Raw genomic sequence first — 18,529 nt, forward strand, 5'->3', positions numbered from 1 at the left:
AGAAGATTCCATACACTATATAAAAAGACACATATGCATGTTTTTCTCAATATCTGACATGAAATCAGAATAAACCTTTACCGCTTTAGGTCAATTAGGATTACCATAATTATTAATATTTGCAAAATCCCAGAATAGTGTGAGAGAGAGAATACTACTAAGATTACTATGCCTGTATGTAGCAGAGCTCAAAAGCTAACCCAACCACACAACAGCTTTCTATGTACATTGTCTATTCACAGTGAGCAGCTAATCAGTGGAGATTAGACCACAGCTCATGCTAACTGTAGTCTGGCAGTATTAATCTCCTGGTGATAAAACATTCATTATTTTGAAACAACAGTACACAGCCTAATAAATGACACATCCCTGAAATCTGGGTCTCAGCTGCTACTGTACATTATGCTGTCCTCAGACTACATAGCATAAACCTGCTGGCAAATTCTCATTAAACATATGAGGAAATCATTGATGGCAAAAATGGACACAATGCACAAATACAGATGAAATTTGGAACCAAAACACTGATGAAAATCAGTCATGTATGAAAAAAGTGATGCCTAAATGAAGCCTAACGATATGTGTCATCAGCTATTAAAAGGAATCTGTCAGCAGCTTTTGCTACATAATCTAAGAACAACAGGACGTAAGAGCAGAGAGCTTGATTCCAGGGATGGGTCATTTACTAAGCTGTGTCCCATAGTTTCAATACAATAAGTGTTTTATTAGCAGGAGATAATCACTGCAGAACTCGGTGCCAGAAAGTCTAGCTAGTCTGTGTAACCACACCCTCACCACTGAATGGCAGCTTGCTGACAGGGTACGCAGGAGCTGCCAATCAGTGGTGTGTGTGGAGTTACACGCAGCTCAGAATTTATAGCACTGTTATATCTACAGCAGAGAAAACAGGGATTCTATCAAAACTGCACCAAGCAATCCAGTAAGTGACGCATCGCTGGAATCAGGTTCTCTGCCCCTACATCATGTAGAGCTCAGATTACATAGCAAAAACCTGCTGACAGATTCCTTATAAGTCCTGGAAAACCAGTTTAAAAAGATATATATATGCTTTGTCTACAGACGCTCCTAACAATATTATATAACCTGCATCTGAATTGTATTCATATTCATCCACAGAATTTTCAAAAAATATCTATAGCTAAAAGACTAAAACGGCATTACAGGCTAATATAATATTATGCACAAAGGATTGATAAACACAGAACCAAGGGCTAGCCGACCTGTTCACAGACAGTAAGTGTCCAAAGGTACTATGGTTGGTGATGGTATCCAAAGTTTGTTATCTGCCGTATAAAGCCGCAAAATGTACTATATGGGGGATGCTGCCCTGGCATGCATAATAATAAGCCTAGTTGCAGATTCCCTGTAATCACAGAAAAGTATGCAGTAAGCTCCTCAGCTCCCTCTATTGGTAGTTGAAGGCAACCCGAAGTTTATCTTTTTATTCTTAGCCTATGCAAGGTTTCTGGTTCATAAAAATGGCACTCACAGCATATTACAGTGTATCAGAAGTTAATAAGGACAGAATTTTATACATAGGGGACAGTGCTGTTGCTTAGAAGCACTGGGGTCTTGGATTTGAATCAAACCAAAGGCACAGTTGGCATGGAGCTTGTCTGTTTCTTGTGTATTTCTGGATTTCTTCCACACTCTAGGAATATACTATAAGTGTAATAAGCTTCCATTAAACTGACTATTCTGAGTTTGTGTTTGTTTATCCCCTTTGGGACGAGAACTGATGGAAATCTCTGAAAAGCACTGCAAAATAAAGTTATTGTATAAAAGAAAGAGTAGCTAAAAATTAATAATAATAGTTTAAAAGGTATCCATAAAATTTAGAGGGGTTGTCTGGGACTCAATAAGGTTGACTAGGTTTGGCATGAAAGTCTGCAGTCACTGTATGTGACTTTTGAATTCTCACAGTGTGCACACTGTACGCTGTCAGGATTCTCCTGTGCAGGTGGTGAGTCCGGCCTCACTCAATTCACTTGTATAAAGCGAGGCTGCACATGTCTAGTCGAAATGTGGCCGTTAATATGCAAATTGCATACTAAGGGTACGTGCACACGCTGCGGAATCCGCTGCGGATTAATCCGCACGGATTTTGCAAAAACCGCAGATAATCCGCAGGTCCAAAGACCTGCGGATTATCTGCGGTTTTGCCTGCGGTTTGGTCCTGCGGATTCACTATCTCCACAATGGTGGAGATAGGAACCCGCAGCGGTTTCCGCAGAAAGAATTGACATGCAATTCTTTCTGCGGATTCAAAACCGCAGCAAATCCGCGCGTTTTTTTCCGCAGCGTCGGCACAGCATTTTTTTTTTCCCATTCAAATGAATGGTACTGTACACCGCAGCTAAAACTGCAGCGAGTCCGCAGCGGCCAAAACCGCTGCGGAAACGCAGCGGAATCCGCAGCGTGTGCACACAGCCTAACGGACACATGACCATCCGCTCTCGGCTCCGGAGAGTCTTGACAGTGTGCAGTATGAGAATTCAGAAGTCTGCAGTCATATGGAGTGACTGCAGGCTTTCATCACAAATCTGGGCATCCCATTTCATAACTGATGATCTGTCGCAGAGATAGCTCATCAATAGCAGATGGGTGGAGGTCCTCCACAGATCAGCTTAAAACTGCTCAACCAAGCAGATTTATGTCTGGTCACTATCGAAGTGACCAGCAGATTGTGGGGGTGCTTAGTGTATGATTGTAAATTCCTAAGGACTACTGTCAATATGTGGTATTCATTACTCTGCTAAGAAGAACAGATGAGGGTGATGACCTCTGCAAAACTACAGTAAAACAGTAATTGAGAGAAATGAAGCAAGACGTTTACTGCTCCCTCTAAAATCAATATTTTTTTCACTAGTTAATCAACGCATGAGTCATGAGACAGACCTCTATGTATAGACCAACTGTTTGATGTCTCATCTGCATGGAGTTATTATGATCTTTTCCTATTTGTGTGATTTTCATGACATTCTGATTTTGTATGTACGTTTGTCTGTAACATGGAGAGATTACACTGTTGGCTCCTCGGGGGTGGGGCCTGAGAAGAAACATTACACACTTTGCACGGCTACTAAGCCTTTTTTATGTGCGAAATTCAGCACCCTAATATTTGTGGTCAGTGATGTCTAACCTCTTTTAAACTTTTCTTTTAGTTTCCAAATATTCCCAACTTATCCAAGACTGTAGTTGATTTGTGATCATATCAATAATTTTAGGTTTCATGAAATTGTCGAATATGTGGATGGAATTTCAGAAAATCCTAAAGGACATTGGATTGATCCGCACTGCACTAACCAACCTTCTTCTTTTTTTTCATTTCACTGATGTGGATGGTGGATGACTTAATACATTCGATGATTTGCCATGACTGACTCCAATTTAAATTCCACAGTCACATAGCTGCATACATGGCAGTGGAGAGTGTATTTAAAAGGGGTAATCACTTTGGACAATCTCTAATTGCTGGAAGGGTCCCCTGACAACAGCTTGCTCGCACAGTGTCCCTATGCTGGGACCTCCAGTCATTAATTGTAATCTGTGGAAAAAGTAACTATTCAGTCTTGCTGCAGCGCCTCCATTGGTGAAATTAAGTATTACACAGTTTTGATTCCAATAAAGTTGTTCTTTCTAGTCACTCCCACTCTGGCTAAAAGATAAGGATCCTGATCCGCATAGTCAATTTTTTAAAAATATTCCTGCCTGATAGCAAAATGAGCATTTTCGAAGACCTCCTACAGCTGGATGATACAGTCATGCTGACATGGATCTTCATAGTAAGCATGGCATTTTCATCAAGTCTAAATGTCTGTTTATTAATATATGTCTTTTGCATTGCGAAATCTGGTGCCAGATCTGCTTCAAAATGTGTCTAAAGTTTATGGCTCTCTTAAAATATTTTTCAGTATATTAACTTAAAGGGAACCTGTCAGCAGGTTTTTAGACCCCAAATTAATGTCATATTTTTAAAGCTCTTACAATACAATGGACATATATTAATAAACAGATGTTTTAGACCTGATGATGCCGCTGTACTTATTATGAAGATCCAAGTCAGAATGTATCTAACTATAATCCAGCTATAGGGCGTCATCTAAAATGCTCATTTCGATATTAGGCAGCAATACTTTAAAAAAAAAAAATGATTTTACAGCCGGTCCGACATGGATTTTCAAAGTAAGTGCACCTGCCTCCTCAGGTCTGATAGATCTATGTAATAATGTATGCAGTTTGGATAGTAAAATCTGGTGATGGATCTACTTTTAAACACTCCAAGGGGTTGAAACAGCACCCCACCTCTCCGCACCCACCTATGATGCTTATCTAAAGCCCCATTTTCTCATGCCGAGGAACTTGTGGCCTATAAGTTATTGAAATGTCAGCGACCATTGGGGTAATATATAGTTGTAATGTGGGATTTTATGAATTCCTCACTTTATCGGAAGCATTGGTCATAAAGAGGAGCAAACTTCAATCCCCTCACAACACTAATGGAGCGCCGTTTACAAGGCAGGAGATCAATGAACGCACAACAATTCGGGTTTTTCCATTTTAAATGGATGATAATAGCCATTGCTACCAATTTCCAACCTGTCAGCTCAAGGTAAAAAGATTGTAAGCTCCAATAGTGCAAAACCAGGGCAGAGTGTCTTGTTCTGCAATCCAACATTTTCTATAGAAATATATTATAATATAACGTAAAGTGCTGCGGAATATGTTGGCACTATATCAATTATTATATAAGTACACTTATTTATTATTAACATATTGAATGCTCATTCTTCATTCCAGGGGTATTTACCTCTGATGTATAGGATTCCTACAACTAGGAGTAAGGCCTAGGGATAAATTATGGGCTGTGTAGTATGTTACGATGTATTGTGCGCTGTCCTCCGCTCCACCGAGTGATATCATTTTCTGCTGATACCAAGTACAATCACACCCATGTATACCATGGGGAGCCTTAGAGGTAAACACTTGACAGAGCCTCGGGGATTTAATGACAACGAGAACAATTTTTTTTCACGAGCAAAAAGCAGCCAATATTTAATCTCATTCTGCATCTGGCTAGAAAACATCACAGGCCAATTGTTTAATTAATAATTTATTATATTTTTATATATTATTTATTATATATTATTACCATATATGATATATTTATTTAATACATTTATTATATAATACATTATTTTTTATTTAATTTATCATATACTAAATATTTAGTACATTTATTAAATATTATTTATTATATAATTTATTTTATCATATCATTTTATGTTATGTATTATATAATTTATTTTATTGTATCATTATATATTATTTATTATATATGTATTTATTATATGTATTATATCATTATACCTTATATCATTTATTGTTTCTATAATTTGTTATATATTATATTATTATGTATTTATTATATTAGATTTATTATCGCATTATGTATTATTTATTTAATTTATCATCAATTATATTATTATATATTGTATTATTATTTATTGTTATACTTATATTATATACTGTCTATTATAGATTATTAAATATTTAACATTATATTTTATTTATTATATCATTATATATTGTTTATTACATATTATTAGATATTTCTTTATTATATTTAGCATTACATTGTATTTATTATGTATTGTTTATTATATATGATTATATATTTATTATATTTATTATATCATTCTATATTATTTATTACTTAATATAAAAAAAATAATTCTGTATTTATTTCTTTTTATTTAAAACCCTGCGTTAACTTGACTACGTCACCACGGAAGGAAATTGATTTGCAATTATTGTCCCGGAAAGGCATTCATGTTCAAAATGACAGGTCAGGATTGAAATGGTTAAAAGATAGTTGCCACTGAGATGGAGGCTGCAATCTATTGGCGGTCGTAGTGAATAAATTTAAGGGAGGGGGGATTAAAGGGGTTAAAATGGCTGAATAAATGAAATAAACCAATGGCTGGGGATGAGATAAATGGGACGCTGAGCCTAAAATGGGGAGAAAATTATTAGGGTAATGGCTTCGTAGATGCCTAAAATCACAATAAAAAGTCCAGGTAAAATAGCAGCACTATAGGATGCAATAGGAAAGGCACAGGACAAAAGGAAAAAGGGGGGTGGGTAGCTCACCGCTTTCTGCTGGGGCTGCCAAGGCCTTTTCTGGGTTGAAATACGACATGGAAACCACCAGGATAAAGAGGGGGTCCACTCTCAGCATCTTAGGGGGACAAATTCCGTGGTCTTGGAGAGATCACACTCTGCTACAGCACGAGATATAATAAAAAAAAACAACAAAAAAAAGCACAAACAGTATGCAATGCACATCATGAATGCAGAAGAGCATGCAAGCACATCTCCGGTCCGACACAAGCCGACGTAAAAGTCTATGCCCCCTGCAGAACAAACCCCCCCCAGGTCTGTATAGGGGACGCGATGCAGATGATTTTTTTTCTTTTTTTTCGGATGAATTATGTCAGTGCCCCTATTGTGCCTGCCTGAAATCATCACCATCATCATCACCATCATCATCCTCTTCGCACCCAGAGACGGAGAGTAAAAATGGGCCGTTGAATTGCCCCCGTCTTACCTGCTTCCCCATTGGTATGATGGCATTGCAGAACGGAGGGATCTAGGTCTCATGTCAGAAAATATGACTCCGCTTGTCGGAAGGATGGAAAAAAAAATGCACACATGGAAGAAAAAAGAATAAAAAAAAAATCTTCCCAGACGGATGCAATGTGGCTAACGATGATGCTATTGAAATACTACTCTGATGGACACAGCACAAACTAGGCTCGGTGGTGGCAATATGGCCATGTCAATCCACGCATGCAGAGGAAAAATAACCGGATCAGATAAATATGATGAAGCGGAGATTGATATTTTTTTTTCAGCTGTGTATGTAGCAAGGGCCCCCTTCTATGTGATGGATAGGAGACCCTCCTATTGTCCCGCCTGCCTGTCTTTAGAGATGGGGACAGCGATTGGCGCTCAGCTCTGTCTTTTAGGATCTCGGGTAAGGGAGATGCTGGAGAAGGGAGGGAGGAGGCTGTCGTCATGGAGACCGTGGTGCTAGCAGCCTCAGCAGCGGCCGCTCCGACAGGGATTCTGCAGAGGGACTGAAGCTAATTTGGTGGAGACGGAGGCAGAGATGACTTACCCTCCATTGTGGGGATGGCAGAGATCATAGTAGAAGGCTAAAAAGCCATGAGGTCCTTCATGTCTTCCTCCACCTGAGGCGGCCGGTCATACGATGGCCCTGCACACAGCCTGACGCTGGAAAGCCACGTCTCCCCTGCACCTTTACTGCCAGTGCCAGATCATCCGCACTTTAGAAAATTCCTGTTCGCATTACTTGTTTGCTTTAAAAACAAAAATTATTATTACTTTTCTTTTATACATTTTCTTTCTCCAGGTTTTTATACGGATTTTTTTTCTCCTTTGATTTTAATTTGTGAAAAATCAAGAAAATTGAAAACAGCACATTGATACATGGAAATAATCACCCAGGATAAAAATGCCCGTAATCACACAAAAAGCTGATTTTTTTTTTTTGCTACTTTTTTTTAATTTTATCGGGATGTGATCAAAGGGAAATTTTACTTGTCGGGCTACGTTCCCACAATGAACTTTTGTAGAGTTTTTGATGTTGCAGATTTGCTGCACTTATTATTTAAATTACGTTACTTGCGTTTTTTCAATGCGTTTTTTACACCCGTTTTTATCGCATTTTTGTCTCTTGGTGGTGTGTCAGGCTTTAAATAAAGCTGCTTTCTACCTGATACTTCCTGGTATTTGGCTTTGACAAAACTTTATTAAAGCACCACTCCAGTGATTTTTTTATTGCACCGCTGGAGTGGTGCTTTAAATGTAATTCCCCTGCTCGTGTCTCATACTCACCTGACACCACTTTCATTTTTTTTTTTGCAGCGTCGCTCTCATTGGTCTTTGATAAAAAATAACCTGCCGGTAGCTCCAATGTTTCCTAGAGCGGCGCGGCGGTCACTTATCAATACAGGTCTATGAGAATCTCGTTCTGGTCTCTATCAGGTTCTCATAGACTTGCATTGAGCTCTAGTAACGTAAGTTCTAACTTCCGGCCAGTCAGAAGTTACAGGCATGTGATGGTGCCGAGGGGCCGGACCGGTGTTGGTAAAAAGTGATCTGCCGGAAGGTGAGTATAAGAATGGGGGTTTGCATTTAAAGTGCCACTCCAGAGCTGGAAAAAAAACCGCTGGAGTGGGGCATTAACATATTTAGGTGCGGATTACATGTGCTTTTGATGTGTTTACGCCGCAAAAATGCTTTTTTAACCTGCAAATTTTCTGTATCTATTGCAAGTCTAAGAGGAAAATTTGCACATAAAACTGAGCGTACCCACGAGAAAAAGTGGCATGTTGTGGATATGAAACACGCACCGCAGGTCGGTTTACACTGAGTAAAAAAAGAAGCGGTGTGGGCACGAGAGTTCTAGAAATCCCATGCAATTTGCTGGAAATGTAAAACGCAATGTTTTTTACACAACAAAAATATGCAACGCCAAAATGCACAAAAAGCTCATAGTGGGAATGTGGCCTAAGAAAATTTTTTTTTTTTCTGTGTATGACCCTGTGCACACATTAAATATTTGGTGAGTTTTTTACCTCAGTGTTTGTAATTTTAAGCCTTTTGGAAGGGAGTGAAAGTTGGAGTTAGTTCAGGAGTAAGGAAAAAATCTAGAAGAGGTCATGTGTTTCTATTAGGCCAGGATCACACATGCGAGAAACTTGGACGAGACTCGCATCTTAATACCTGGCACTGTCGCCTGCACTCGGGAGCGGAGCATGCGGCTGCATTTATTTCTATGCAGCTGCACGCTCCACCCTCAAGTGCCGGTGGCAGTGCCGGATATTAAGATGCGAGACTCGTCCGAGTTTCTCGCATGTGTGATCCCGGCCTTATACCGACTGTGGGAACGTGGCCTAAGGGTATGTTCACACGTTGAGTATTTGCTGTGCATTTTTGTTGTGGAAAAAACGCATCATTTTACTGTCTCAGCAAAGATTCCTGAAATCTTATGCACATGTTGCCTATTTTTTTTCCTTGTAGATTTGAAGTAGTTTTATATCCGCAGCATCAACTCTTAAAATTTTCTTTCAGAAATTCTAATAGATGAGGAAAAAAATACATTAAAAATGCACGGATTTTACTTAACTTTTTCCTGCTAACACAGCAGTGTTGGCAGCAGATTTCTGTAATGCTGTAGATAAGCCCCCTGTCGAGGGCAGAGCAGAGTGCTGCAGTGCGCAGGCGCCGGACCTCTCTGACCTTTCCCAGCGCCTGCGCACTGCAATACTCTGCTCTGCCCTCAACAGGGCAGAGCAGTACACCTACACTGGAGCCGGGATGGGAAGCAAGGAGGAGGCCATCATCGCTAGAAGATGGGAGGTGCTGGACCCGGACCGCAACACCCATCGGACCCGGACCGCCCCCCCAGTGAGTATAATATAACTTATTTTTCTTATCTTACAGGGGGCTTATCTACAGCATTACAGAATGCTATAGCTAAGCCCCTGATGGTAGTGGCCACATCTTATATGCGAAAAAATAGGTGACAGATTCCCTTTAAGTTTAGTAAATTAATTTCTATAAATACAGCAATCTGTCATTAAGGCTGGAATCAGATGAGTGCAGGAATACACAGCTGATTTTAATACAGAGAGCTCAGACAATTTTCTTCCATATTGTCATCCGTGTCCATTTTTTTGCCCGTTTTTTACGTCGGTGTGCCATCTGTCTGTAACCATGTTTTACGTTGGTGTACCATCTGTGTGTACCCGTTTTTTATGATGGTGTGCTATCTGTGTGTGCCCATTATTTACGTCGGTGTATCATCTGTTTGTGCCTGGTTTTTACTTTGATGTGACATTAGTATGTGCCCGATTTTATGTCGGTGTACCATCTGTGTGTGCCCATTTTTTATGTTGATGTACCATCTGTGTGTGCCCATTTTTTATGTTGATGTGCCATCTGTGTGTGCCCATTTTTTACGTCAGTGTGCCATCTGTGTGTGCCCGTTTTTATGTTGGTGTACCAGCCGTGTCTGCCCATTTTTTACATTGGTGTGCCATCGGTGTGTGCCCGTTTTTTACGTTGGTGTGCCATCTGTGTGTGCCCGTTATTTACGTCGGTGTGTCATCTGTGTGTGCCCGCTTTTTACATCAGTGTACCACCTGTGTATGCTTGTTTTTTATGTTGGTGTGCCATCTGTGTGTGCCCGTTTTTTACGTCAGTTTACCATCCGTGTGTGCCCGTTTTTTACATTGGTGTGCCATCAGTGTGTGCCCGTTTTTTACGTCAGTGTGCCATCTGTGTGTGCCCGTTATTTACACGGTTTGTCATCTGTGTGTGCCCGTTTTTTACATCAGTGTACCACCTGTGTATGCTTGTTTTTTATGTTGGTGTGCCGTGTGTGTGCCCGTTTTTTACATCAGTTTACCATCCGTGTGTGCCCGTTTTTTATGTCAGTGTGCCATCTGTGTGTGCCTGTTTTTTACATAGGTGTACCACCTGTGTATGTTTGTGTTTTACATTGGTGTGCCATCTGTGTGTGCCCGTTTTTTACATCTGTGTGTGCCGGTTTTTTATGTCGGTGTACCATCTGTGTGTACCAATTATTTACGTCAGTGTGCCATCTGTATGTGCCCGTTTTTTACGTCAGTGTATTATCTGTTTGCCCGTTTTTTAAGTCGGTGTGCCATTGTGTGTGCCTGTTTTTACGTCAGTGTGCCATCTATGTGTGCCCTTTTTTTATGTCAGTGTGCCATCTATGTGTGCTCATTTTTTACGTTGGTGTGCCATCTGTGTGTGCCCATTTTTTACGTTTGTGTACCATCTATGTGTGTCTGCTTTTTACGTCGGTGTACCATCTGTGTGTGCCCATTTTTTACGTCTGTTTGCCATCTGTGTGTGTGGGTTATTTTTACGTCGGTGTACCATTTGTGTGTGCCTGTTTTTTACGTCAGTGTGCCATCTGTGTGTGGCCACATTTTACATCTGTGTGCCATCTGTGTGTGCCCTTTTTTGCTGCTGTGCCATCTGTGGGTGCCCATTTTTTACATTGGTGTGCCATCTGTGTGCCCGTTTTTTTACTTCACTGTTCCATCTGTGTGTGGCCATTTTTTACGTCGGTGTGCCATCTGTGTGCGCCCGGTTTTTACATCAGTGTACCATCTATGTGTGCACGTTTGTTACGTTGGTGTACCCTCTGTGTGTGCTCATTATTTACGATGGTGTGCCATCTGTGAGTGCCTGTTTTTTACTTCGGTGTACCATCTGTGTGTGCCCATTTTTTACTTCAGTGTGCCACCTGTGTATGTCCATTTTTTATGTCGGTGTACTATCTGTGTGTGCCTGTTTTTTACGTCTGTGTCATCTGTGTGTGCCAGTTTTTGACGTGTGTACCATCTGTGTGTGCCCGTTTTTTACTTTGGTGTACCATCTGTGTGTGCCCATCTTTTATGTCGGTGTACTATCTGTGTGTGCCCATTTTTTACATCTGTGTGCCATCTGTGTGTGCTGTTTTTTTATGTCGGTGTACCATCTGTGTGTGCCTGTTTTTTACGTCGGTGTGCCATCTGTGTGTGCCCATTTTTTACGTTGGTGTACCATCTGTGTGTGCCCGTTTTTTACTTTGGTGTATCATCTGCGTGTGCCCGTTTTTTAAGTTGGTGTGCCATTGTGTGTGCCTGTTTTTATGTCGGTGTGCCATTTGTGTGTGACCATTTTTTACTTCGGTGTACCATCTGTGTGTGCCCATTTTTTACGTTGGTGTGCCATCTGTGTGTGCCGGTATTTTACGTGGATGTATCATCTGTGTGTGCCAATTTTATACGTCAGTGTGCCATCTGTGTGTGCCCATTTTTTATGTGGGTGTACCATCTGTATGTGCCCGTTTTTACGTCGGTATATCATCTGTGTGTGCCCGTTTTTTACGTTTGTGTACCATCTGTGTGTGCCCTTTTTTACGTCAGTGTGCCACCAGTGTGTGCCAGTTTCTTACTTCGGTATACTATCTGTGTGTCCATTTTCACAGAAGTGTGCCATTGTGTGTGCCTGTTTTTACGTCAGTGTGCCATCTATGTGTGCCCTTTTTTATGTCGGTGTGCCATCTGTGTGTGCCCATTTTTAATGTCTGTGTGCCATCTTTGTGTGCCTGTTTTTTATGTCGGTGTACCATCTGTGTGTGCCCATTTTTTACATCAGTGCGCCATCTGTGTGTGCCCATTTTTTACGTCGGTGTGCCATCTGTGTGTGCCCATTCTTTACATCGGTGTACCATCTGTGTGTGCCCGTTTTTTACATTGGTGTATCATCTGTGTGTGCCCATTTTTTACATCAGTGTACCATCTGTGTGTGCCTGTTTTTTACGTCGGTGTACCATCTGTGTGTGCCCATTTTTTAAGTCGGTGTGCCATTGTGTGTGTACCTGTTTTTACGTCAGTGTGTCATCTATGTGTGCCCTTTTTACGTCGGTGTGCCATCTATGTGTGCCCATTCTTTACATCGGTGTACCATCTGTGTGTGCCCGTTTTTTACATTGGTGTAAACTGTGTGTGCCCGTTTTTTACATTGGTGTAAACTGTGTGTGCCCATTTTTTACATCAGTGTACCATCTGTGTGTGCCTGTTTTTTACGTCAGTGTACCATCTGTGTATGCCTGTTTTTTACGTCTATGTGCCATCTGTGTGTGCCCTCTTTTTACTTTGGTGTGCCATCTGTGTGTGCCCGTTTTTTACGTCTATGTGCCATCTGTGTGTGCTGGTTTTTTACGTCGGTATACCATTTGTGTGTGCCCGTTTTTTACGTCGGTGTGCCCATTTTTTTGTTGGTGTGCCACCTGTGTGTGCCCGTTTTATGTTGGTGTACCATCGGTGTGTGCCCAATTTTTACATTGGTGTGCCATCTGTGTGTGCCCGTTTTTTACATCAGTGTGCCATCTGTGTTTGCCCATTTTTTACGTCAGTGTGCCATCAGTGTGTGCCAGTTTTTTACATCGATGTGCCATCCGATTTCATACATCATCACTTTAAAATGCACATGATCAAATAGTTTCCTAAGTTAATAATGGCAACGTATCTGCAAAAATCAGATGTAATATGGATGTTCAGTATAGTATAGGATTTTTCTTTGCAAACTCGTATAGGTAAGTCTCATCCAGTATACAGAATAGAATAGCGCACGCTGCAATTTTTTTTTTTTTTACACGGACACGTGCTCTGTGTGAAAAGATTATCCATTGAACAGTCCTATTGATTTACATTGGTTAGTGAGCTGTGCAATCTCTACTTGTGCATCAGTACAACCTGATGGTCTGAACATAGTAACATAGTTATTAAGGTTGAAGGAAGACTTTAAGTCCATCTAATTCAACCCATATCCTATCCTAACCTGCCCTAACATGTTGATCCAGAGGAAGGCAAAAAAAACCCCATTTGGCAAATAGTAAGCTTCATATTGGGGAAAAAAATTCCTTCCCGACTCCACATACGGCAATCAGACTAGCTCCCTGGATCAACGCAATATCAAGGAAACTAGTGTACAGTATACAGTCATAAGTAAAAGTTTGGGCACCCCTATTAATGTTAACCTTTTTTCTTTATAACAATTTTGGTTTTTGCAACAGCTATTTCAGTTTCATATATCTAATAACTGATGGGCTCAGTTATATTTCTGGATTCAAATGAGGTTTATTGTACTAACAGAAAATGTGCAATCTGCATTTAAACAAAATTTGACCGGTGCAAAAGTATGGGCACCCTTATCATTTTCTTGATTTGAACACTCGTAACTACTTTTTACTGACTTTCTGAAGCACTAAATTGGTTTTGTAACCTCATTGAGCTTTGACCTTCATAGCCAGGTGTATCAAATCATGAGAAAAGGTATTTAAGGTGGCCACTTGCAAGTAGTTCTCCTATTTGATTCTCCTATGAAGAGTGGCATCATGGGCTCCTCAAAACAACTCTCAAATGATCTGAAAACAAAGATTATTCAACATAGCTTTTCAGGGGAAGGATACAAAAAGTTGTCTCAGAGATTTAACCTGTCAGTTTCCACTGTGAGGAACATAGTAAGGAAATGGAAGAACACAGGTACAGTTCTTGTTAAGTCCAGAAGTGGCAGGCCAAGAAAAATATCAGAAAGGCAGAGAAGAAGAATGGTGAGAACAGTCAAGGACAATCCACAGACCACCTCCAAAGACCGGCAACATCATCTTGCTGCAGATGGTGTCACTGTGCATCGATCAACAATACAGCGCACTTTGCACAAGGAGAAGCTGTATGGGAGAGTGATGCGAAAGAAGCCGTTTCTGCAAGCACGCCACAAACAGTCGCCTGAGGTATGCAAAAGCACATTTGGACAAGCCAGTTACATTTTGGAAGAAGGTCCTGTGGACTGATGAAACAAAGATTGAGTTGTTTGGTCATACAAAAAGGCGTTATGCATGCGCTGTATTGTTGACCGATGCACAGTGACACCATCTGCAGCAAGATGATGCTGCAGGTCTTTGGAGGTGGTCTGTGGATTGTCCTTGACTGTTCTCACCATTCTTCTTCTCTGCCTTTCTGATATTTTTCTTGGCCTGCCACTTCTGGGCTTAACAAGAACTGTACCCAGGGCCGGACTGGGACTAAAATTCAGCCCTGGCATTTGAAGTTACACAGGCCCACTAGTCACATGGTGACTATATAATATCTTTGTACACTTGTAGTTTACAAGAAGTGAGAGGAGATTAATACGACTATATAACATGTAGTCACAGCTGTGCCCAGTATTTCAGCTCAGTCCTATTTATTGCTTTTAGGTACAGTACTCCTCCCAAATCTCTGTCCCCTTTTGTATTCATGATTACAGAATTCCTGGCAGAACTGCTCTCTATTGGGCAACCAGACCCCCTGGTCATAGCCGCCCCTATCATACCTCCCAACTTTTGAAGAAGGGAAAGACGGACAAAGACTGCGGCGCGCGCAGCGTGCCGCTGCAAATTTTGGCCACGCCCAGCCTCATCCATTTCACAACTAGTCACACCCATGTCCACACCTAATCGCACCCATTTAGCACTGCTGATCACACTGACTGGTACTGAGGGCACAGTGGCTGGCACTAAGGAAGAGAGAAAACAGAGAGACAGAGAAAAAAGAAAACAGAGAGAGCGAGAAAGGGGAAAGAAAGAAAGAACAGTGAGAGACAAAGAAAGAACAGTGAGTGGAGACATCCCGTACACATATGGCTCCACTCCGTACACACACGGCTCAACTCCGTCCACCTCGTACACGCGCAGCTCCTCTCCGTACACCTCGTACACACGGCTCCTCTCCGTACACCTCGTACACACGGCTCCGCTCCGTACACCTCGTACACACGGCTCCGCTCCGTACACCTCGTACACACGGCTCCTCTCCGTACACCTCGTACACGTGCGGCTCCGCTCCGTACACCTCGTACACACGGCTCCTCTCCGTACACCTCGTACACGCGCGGCTCCGCTCCGTACACCTCGTACACGCGCGGCTCCGCTCCGTACACCTCGTACACACTGCTCCGCTCCGTACACCTTGTACACCCACGGCTCCTCTCCGTACACCTCATACACCCACGGCTCCGCTCCGTACACCTCGTACACACACGGCTCCGCTCCGTACACCTCATACACACACAGCTCTGCTACATCCACACTGTAAATCCTGACCCCACACATACTTACCTCAACCAGCACCATGACAACAGTAAAGCAGAGTCTTGCAGACGGTAGAGGCAAGGCTGAGCGCACAGGACCTGTGATGAGGTCACAGGAGGGGCGGAGTCAGGGGTGACATGATCGGGGGTCTGGACTAAGGCTCCTGATCATGTGACCCCTGACTCCTCCCCTCCTGTGACCTCATCACAGGTCCTGCGAACAGAGCGAGCAGGCAAGCGAGTGCGACGCTGTGAGTGGCTGCGGGGGGAGGGTCTCATCTCATCTCATGCTACGGCGAGGATGGGGGGCGTGGCGGCTTATCTCCCTGCAGTGCGGGAGGAACTTGAAACTATCACCGCCATGCCCGCAGAGGGCCGGCGGCAGGAGCAACAGTGGCCGCAGCAGCTGGCAAGCGGCCAGATGATCGGGCGCCGCCGCCCGCGGCCCACGTGACAGCGGCCCAGCGGGAAAATGCCCGGTTGGTTATATTGCCAATCCGGGCCTGACTGTACCTGTGTTCTTCCATTTCCTTACTATGTTCCTCACAGTGGAAACTGACAGGTTAAATCTCTGAGACAACTTTTTGTATCCTTCCCCTGAAAAGCTATGTTGAATAATCTTTGTTTTCAGATCATTTGAGAGTTGTTTTGAGGAGCCCATGATGCCACTCTTCATAGGAGAATCAAATAGGAGAACTACTTGCAAGTGACCACCTTAAATAACTTTTCTCATGATTTGATACACCTGGCTATGAAGTTCAAAGCTCAATGAGGTTACAAAACCAATTTAGTGCTTCAGGAAGTCAGTAAAAAGTAGTTAGGAGTGTTCAAATCAAGAAAATTATAAGGGTGCCCATACTTTTGCACCGGTCAAATTTTGTTTAAATGCAGATTGCACATTTTCTGTTAGTACAATAAACCTCATTTGAATCCAGAAATATAACTGAGTCCATCAGTTATTAGATATATGAAACGGAAATAGCTGTTGCAAAAAACAAAATTGTTATAAAGAAAAAAGGTTAACATTAATATGGGTGCCCAAACTTTTACATATGACTGTATAACCTGTAATATACTTTTCAAGAAAGGCATCCAGTCCCTTCTTAAATTTTAGTAGGGAATAACTCAATGCAACATAATATGGCAGAGAGTTCCATAGTCTCACTGCTCTTACAGTAAAGAATCCGTGTCTGTGAGTATGCTTAAACCTTCTTTCCTCCAGACGTAGAGGATGCCCCCTTGTCCCCGTCACTGAGTAACAAGATCATTAGAAAGGTCTTTGTATTGTCCCCGCATATACTTATACATTGTAATAAGATCACCCCTAAGCCTTCGATTTTCCATACTAAATAACCCCAAGTGTAACAACCTATCTTGGTATTGCAGACCCCCCAGTTCCCTAATAACCTTGGTCGCTCTTCTCTGCACCCGCTCCAGTTCAGCTATGTCTTTCTTATACACCGGAGACCAGAACTGTACGCAGTATTCTAAGTGTGGTCGCACTAGTGACTTACATAGAGGTAAAATTATGTTCTCCTCATGAGCATCTATGCCTCTTTTAATGCATCCCATAATTTTATTTGCCTTTGCAGCAGCTGTCTGACACTGGCCACTAAATGTGAGTTTGTCGTCCACCCATACACCCAGGTCTTTTTCAGTGACAGTTTTGCCCAGTGTTTTACAATTAAGCACATAATTATACATCTTGTTTGTTCTACCCAAGTGCATCACCTTACATTTATCCCCATTAAAGCTCATTTGCCATTTGTCAGCTCAAGCTTCTAGTTTACATAAATCCTCCTGTAATATAAAATTGTCCTCCTCTGTATTGATTACCCTGCAGAGTTTAGTGTCATCTGCAAATATTGAAATTCTACTCTCTATGCCCCCTACAAGGTCATTAATAAATATGTTAAAAAGAAGCGGGCCCAATACTGACCCCTATGGTACCCCACTGCTAACCGTGACCCAGTCTGAGTGTGCTCCATTAATAACCACCCTTTGTTTCCTATCCTTGAGCCAGCTCGTAACCCACTCACACATATTTTCCCCTATCCCCATTGTTCTCATTTTATGTATCAACGTTTTGTGTGGCACTGTATCAAAAGCTTTTGAAAGTCCATGTACACCACATCCACTGCATTTCCTTGGTCCAGTCTGGAACTTACCTCTTCATAAAAGCTCATCAGATTAGTCTGACAGGAACGGTCCCTCATAAACCCATGTTGATATTGGGTCATGAGGTTATTCTTCTTCATATACTCCAGTATAGCATCTCTTAGAAAACCCTCCAGGATTTACCCACAGTAGAGGTCAAGCTCACTGGCCTATAATTTCCAAGTTCAGTTTTTGTCCCTTTTTTGAATATTGGCACCACATTTGCTATACGCCAGTCCTGTGGTACAGACCCTGTAATTATAGAATCTTTAAAGATTAAAAATAATGGTCTATCTATGACTGTACTTAATTCATGCCCTTATTCCCACACAGCAAAGGACATTAAAGCAGGAACCTCCCAAAAGGACATGACAGTTGGTGCTCATAAAGTTCTATGGAGAACTGTAACTGTCGCTTCAGGAGAATTTGCAGCAGAATGTCTGTGTATTTAATCCTTCTCCACTCTCCATAGAACTTTATAAGCACCAACAATCATCTTCTATCTCAGTAATGGGATATTCTGTCTCCACTGAAGACAGATTTTCTAAATTTACCCATGAGTTAAGAGTTAACCATCAGCCTAGGAAGTGAAATAAGCAGATTTCTCTGA

The 18,529-nt window shown here is 41.8% G+C and overlaps 1 protein-coding gene across 2 annotated transcripts in view; it reads right to left on the reverse strand.

Annotated features, from left to right (window-relative positions):
• Positions 1 to 7,043, reverse strand: part of LMTK3 (lemur tyrosine kinase 3) — a 131,913-nt gene extending 124,870 nt beyond the window's left edge. For both annotated transcript variants that reach the window (XM_073571143.1, XM_073571142.1), the window contains exons 1-2: positions 6,632 to 7,043; positions 6,175 to 6,305 (exon numbers count right to left, since the gene is read on the reverse strand). In XM_073571143.1, the coding sequence (XP_073427244.1) occupies positions 6,175 to 6,262 (88 nt within the window). In that variant the 5' untranslated portion in view covers positions 6,263 to 6,305; positions 6,632 to 7,043. The remainder of the gene's footprint in view (positions 1 to 6,174; positions 6,306 to 6,631) is intronic.
• Positions 7,044 to 18,529: the final 11,486 nt, after the last annotated feature.

Source organism: Dendrobates tinctorius, unplaced genomic scaffold (assembly GCF_039654945.1).
Source record: "Dendrobates tinctorius isolate UK_male_01 unplaced genomic scaffold, ASM3965494v1 ptg000028l, whole genome shotgun sequence".
Taxonomy (NCBI): Eukaryota; Metazoa; Chordata; class Amphibia; order Anura; family Dendrobatidae; genus Dendrobates; species Dendrobates tinctorius.